The 5,423-nt window shown below is 34.8% G+C and overlaps 1 protein-coding gene across 3 annotated transcripts; it reads right to left on the bottom strand.

Moving 5' to 3' along the window:
* On the bottom strand, positions 21 to 4,946 carry LOC107619375 (protein NPGR2-like). Of its 3 annotated transcripts, none has more exons than XM_016321647.2 (6): positions 4,634 to 4,946; positions 3,838 to 4,156; positions 3,088 to 3,346; positions 1,676 to 2,892; positions 1,163 to 1,316; positions 21 to 508 (listed from the first exon to the last, which is right to left on the bottom strand). In XM_016321647.2, exons 1-6 carry the CDS (start codon positions 4,777 to 4,779, stop codon positions 192 to 194), a joined length of 2,412 nt encoding a protein of 803 aa, XP_016177133.2. In that variant the 5' UTR covers positions 4,780 to 4,946; the 3' UTR covers positions 21 to 191. The 3 variants fall into 3 exon arrangements, with proteins under 3 accessions (XP_016177133.2, XP_020968023.1, XP_020968022.1); XM_021112364.1 differs by lacking the exon at positions 4,634 to 4,946 and adding an exon at positions 4,364 to 4,493; XM_021112363.1 differs by lacking the exon at positions 4,634 to 4,946 and adding an exon at positions 4,385 to 4,491.

Genomic DNA, 5,423 nt, shown 5'->3' with positions numbered 1-5,423 from the left:
AAGAATGCAAAGAATGCAACTTTTGTTACTTTGGTGTCGGGTATATCTTTAGACAAATTTATTAGCTACATATATCATTCTTCAAAAAACAAAGCTTTACAAGTAGACCTATAACTTATCACACATCTTCAACGACAACAAAATAAATAAATAAATAAATAAAATGAAATAAAAAATTGTGGTGAAGTTGGCTATCTAAAGGGTTCAATGGGAGAAGTTTCTTCAAGATGAGCAGCAGCCTCAAAGCACTCAGCAGCTTCCAATGCAGATGAGCCCAAATCATGTTTGTAGAGCAGTCCAAGATTGTACCAAGCATTTGGGTTTGTTCTGTCAAGCCTTAGTGCATCACTCAGAAGGCTTCTCACAATTGAAGATGATTGGCCACCAAGCTTTCTCAGAACACATGCTGTTGATATCAAACTTGGCACATGGTTTGGTTCGATGTCTAGTGCTTTCCTAAATGCATTCAATGCTTCTTGCTGCTGATCTCTGGCCTTGAAAAGTAAACCTGTTTTGTAACACCCAACTTGTGAGTTTTGGTGCATCAAGATTTAAGAAAAGGATAATTTTGCTCCCATATTTTATGATGTCACTTTACACATAATTTTTTTGTATTATATGTATACATAAATTTGTAAAAAAAGTGACATTATCAAAATAAAAGTGACAATATCCATTCTTCAAGATTTATTGTATAGACACAAGTCTAATATCTTATCTTTAGACACACTTACATAAAAGTCGGTAGGATCCATGAATAATATAATTAATATATTTTGAATAAAGTAGTGTGAAAAATTTTAATTTAGTGTCTAAACTTATGCCTATATAAGAATATCCGAATATCTTAACAAGATGTTGCTAAAGTCTTAGGAAGTAGAAAGTTTGAAATAAAAACGTGTTAAGAACTTCGGCTCCAATAATAAAATTAAGATTGTGCACATAGAAGATTCAAAATTTTCCCAAGAAAGTAGAATGACGCATAGAGAAACTACTAGTTCCTATGATCTATAATGGCTTAAGGAAAACTTGCACCCTATAATCTACATCAAAATTTTTCAGGAACCAAGATTAAAGATTTTCAAAGATAAAAGACCAGAAAAAAACTAAACCCATATAAAGAACCATAGAACTATAGAATAGAAGGATAGCATGAATTTACCTGTGGAGTGCCATCTAGAAGCAGAATAAGGATTAATAGCCTTAGACTTTGCAAGACAAACTTCAGCATCTCGCCATTGTGATAAAGCTATGTACAAGTTGGCCAAATCATGCCATATTTCCATCTCCAGATTTCTGTTGCGGTTTCTCTTACTCTGTACAACACAGAATAAGAGATGCCATAAAATTTTCTGCATATCTCAAATGCTAGAGTGAAACTGAAGATTCAAAACTATGTTTCAAATAAACGAGGAAAATACTATGAAAAACTGGTTTAAAAAAACAAAACCTGGAAGTGAGCACTAAAAATGATATATAAAAAAAAGAAATATTTACTTACAAAAATACCCATAAAAAAAATAATCTTATACTTTGGTAATGACTGAAACCAAATATGAGAGAATTCCTAATGATTGTTCTTTGTGCCTCTTCTTAAAGATGGGAATTAAGGCCAAGCTTACTTTAAATAATTTGAACAATTAAGGAATAAAAGTAATCTTTCAATGTTGTATACCTTCATAACCTTATTTGCAGTGCCCAAACTTTTGTTTTGGACTTGAAGCACAGCAAGGAGGAAAGTATATGTCTCCACTGCACTCCTTAATCTTCCCTGTGCAATCCGGAGTTTCGCTTTGGTTTTCAACAACTCTCCTTGATCCCATTTCCCACTTTGATCTATGGCAGCATCAATAACCAACTCTGCATCCACAAAATTCTTTTGAGCTGATAAAATCCTTGCAAGTAATACATATGCAGCAACACTAGATCCACCCTCAAGCTTAACCAGTTCCTTTGCATGACAAAAAGCAACGCTCAAGTTCCGCTGCTCGGCGTATTCTAGACAAAGATGAAGGACTATGTAAGGATCACTCTCACTCATCGTTCTCTCGGCCGTTTTCAGAGCCCTCAGTGCTTCGGATTGCATTAAAACTTTCTCTGAATCAGAAGCTATCAACCTTGATTTCGATGAGAGCAGAACACCTAGTAAGCAATATGCAATTGCTACCACTTGCATGCACTTTCCATCCAAATGAGAAATTGCTTTGCAAGAATATTTGATTCCATCCTCAACACAAACCATGTTATCTGCACAAATTTTTGAAGCTAGAAGCAGTTCCTGTTCGCACTCCGAGTTCTCTCTATCATTCAAAGAGTTCCTCAAAAGATCCAAAGCAATCATGTGCTCACCTTCACCAAAGTAACAAAGTGCTAGAATATAATGTCTTTCTTTCCTCTCCATGGTTTCCGGAAGCAATTCCTCAACCTGTTGAGCCAGTGTCTTGAACTCCCCGGAAACAGTTAGAGCAAAAGAAAGATGATCAACTACTGAAGGGTCCCATTCAATGCTTCCTATAACAGAATTTCTCAGCAGAATAAGAAGCAAGAGAACAGCCTCTTCTATATTGTTTCGTGGGACAAAGGAACCGTCCAATTGAGAGCGAAGCGAAGGAGGACTCGCTTCACAGCCGCTATACAGAAGAAACATAGCAAATTCCTTTTGAATTCTTGAAGTTGTTTCAATGTCAAGATTCCATGGATAAAGCAAGGCCCTCCTAAATGATGATATGACATGTTGATGAGAGCCGGCAAGGTTCCATAGCTCTGGAAGTAGTTCTACAGCATTTCTTATAGTCTCTTGTAACTTTCTGTCTAAATCAACGTTCTCTGGCCATCCTTCAGGTAATGCAGATTCAACAGTGTCCAAAATAGTCTTGCATGATCTAGCAGCTTCTGCAAAATTCATAAATTCACAAATGAAATCAGAAGTGCAACTTACTTGGTAGTTCAGGTTGCATTCCAGAAAGTAAAGTGCGAAATTTGAATCAATGATGAGAAATTCAACATAATATGTAACTAGCAATATAATATGAATTTGTTGATTTTCTCATTAACTAAGCATAGATGAATCCAAGAATAAAGAGGCACCTTGAAACCTTCCAAGAATCTGCAATGACTTTGCCTTGAGCAAAACAGCTTCAAGAAGTAGACTAACAGCATGAATGGACATAGGAGGCGCTGCATCACTGAGCGAACGGCGTCTATTCATATTCCGTTCACATCTTCTAGATATAGAAATTTTCATCTTTGGAGCAACAGCAGCAATGTCTATTCCTTCAAATACATGAAGTGCAGCTTCAAAATTACCCTTCTGATATTCAAGCCTTCCTAGTAAAGCTCTAGCTTCCTATGACAAAAGGGTCATTTACTCATTTAGTTCCATCTTATAATGAAGAGACATCTCAATCAATGAAATCAAATGACAAATATTGGGACAAGACCTTTTTCCTCATCAAAAGGGGGAAAAATAATAACATACTGCAACAGCCTTAGATGGAAGCAGAAAGGGATAAAAAAGAAAAAGGAAATAAAAGCAGATAAAGGTTTCTAGTGGTACCCTTTTACAGTCTGCTTTGCAGATATATGTTCCATGCAAATTCTATGGAAGAAATTCATAAAATAGGTGGCTACTTCCATGAAGACGTCTTCATATGAATATGACATTGCAAACTGTTAGATGGTTTGATATGTTTGACTGAACTATTTATTGGTTCGCAATACCATCTTTGCATGAAGATGTCTTCATGGAAATAACCACGGAGCCGAAATACTTGCATGTTCCTATAACACACTCAATATGCACAACCAATAAAATTAAAAAAAAAGGACTAATGAAACCTCATAGTTCAAGTAACCACTTTCACGAAGTGTGGACTCTGCTTCTTCAATGTTGCTATTATCCAACTTTGGATCAAATTCAGCAGCACCAGGCCTAGATGAATAGCCACTCGCTGTAGCTGAATAGTCCCTTGTTGCAAGTGACTCTGATGAATAACCACCAATCTCATCAACAGCAACCTGTTCCCCAGAACGCATGCAATTGATCATCTTCTCCAATCTCTCCTCAATCCCAAGGAACTTTCTCTTCTTACTTACAATCCAATTCCTAATAACTCTCATTCTTCCACAACATTGAACTTGATGACTTGGCCCTTTCCTGAAGCATAAATAACCATAGAACACAATCAAGAATCAACACACTTCAAAAGTGTATCTCTGTTTATACCTTATATATATAACCTATGCTTTTGTGTGTCCCTGACATATATACATACATCAAACATTCATGTAAAAAACTGAAAACGACATAACAAGAAAACATGTGCATTTCTGTTTCTGAGTCCAACGATATATCAGCTTTTACCATCACTTTTCGTGCACTTGCCTTGGAGTACATGACAAGGTTTCAGCTTTAAGAATCATAGTTTTTCTTTTTCAACAACTGAGAATTCCTCACACTTTACATGAAGTGACCCCATCCAAAAATTCACTCTTTCACATTACAAATCAACAAAACAAACCAAGAAGCAGAGAATTTATAAGCTTTTAATATACACAACCATATATATAAACTATGAAGTGAATATTGCAATGAAAAATGGTGAAAAAGAAAAAAAGAGTATGATTTACTAACCTAGAGTTGAAGGGAAGAAAACCTTGTTTGTCAGAAACATAGACAGATAGAAAGATTGTAGAACATGAAAAAGAACAACTTGAAGGTAAATGAAAAAAGAAGGGGTAAAAATAGAAAAAGTAGCTTTTCAATAATAGAAAAGGCATAAAATGGAGCCCCCCACCAAGACAAAGAAACAAGTGAGTGCGCTAAAATGGTAATTATCAATTTGGCATGAGAAGAAAAGAAAATTAAAATGTGTCCCCTTTCATGATTTTCACTTGTCAAGCAAGAATCCAAAGCTGCAAGAGAGTACTTTCCACAATGTTTTGTCTGTTTTTTGGTCAAGTTTCAATGTTTGCATCAGTTGTCTGATTGTTCACTTCAATTCAAACACTAGTTCAGTAATATTCATTACGTGACAGTGCATTGAATTATTAATTATTATTTCATGACATGGGTCACCATATTATATATGTTACTATATAAAAAATTGAAAACTCACATACCCCTTGTGAATTTCTTTCTTATTTTGTTTTGTTTGTCCTTTCTTTAATAATTTTTTTTCTCTTGTTTTTCCTTTCACTGTGATTTCTCACATTCCATGTGAATTATTTATTAAGGAGTTGTTTGACAGACATTTCTCTAGAAAAATTAACTCTGAATATTCCACTGAAAGGCACGATTTGCTTCGTTTAAGTAATCATATGACACTTAAATGATTTTTAGGGCTGGCAGTTTTTAATAATTTTGACTAGTATTTAGGGATAATATCAAATTATTTTTAATAAATAAATTTTATTATTTGATA

The sequence above is a fragment of the Arachis ipaensis genome, chromosome B09 (assembly GCF_000816755.2).
Source record: "Arachis ipaensis cultivar K30076 chromosome B09, Araip1.1, whole genome shotgun sequence".
NCBI classification, from domain to species: domain Eukaryota; kingdom Viridiplantae; phylum Streptophyta; class Magnoliopsida; order Fabales; family Fabaceae; genus Arachis; species Arachis ipaensis.
This window is presented reverse-complemented; position numbering and strand designations above follow the sequence as displayed.

What these genes read in the sequence shown, in the direction of transcription:
- LOC107619375 (XM_016321647.2), bottom strand. Translation starts at nt 4,779, where the DNA reads ATGCCTTTTCTATTATTGAAAAGCTACTTTTTCTATTTTTACCCCTTC. An exon ending in GTGGTTACTTGAACTATGAG is followed by an intron (nt 3,347 to 3,837) that starts GTTTCATTAGTC and finishes CTTTTGTCATAG; the next exon opens with GAAGCTAGAGCTTTACTAGG. An exon ending in CTGCAAATAAGGTTATGAAG is followed by an intron (nt 1,317 to 1,675) that starts GTATACAACATT and finishes TGTGTTGTACAG; the next exon opens with AGTAAGAGAAACCGCAACAG.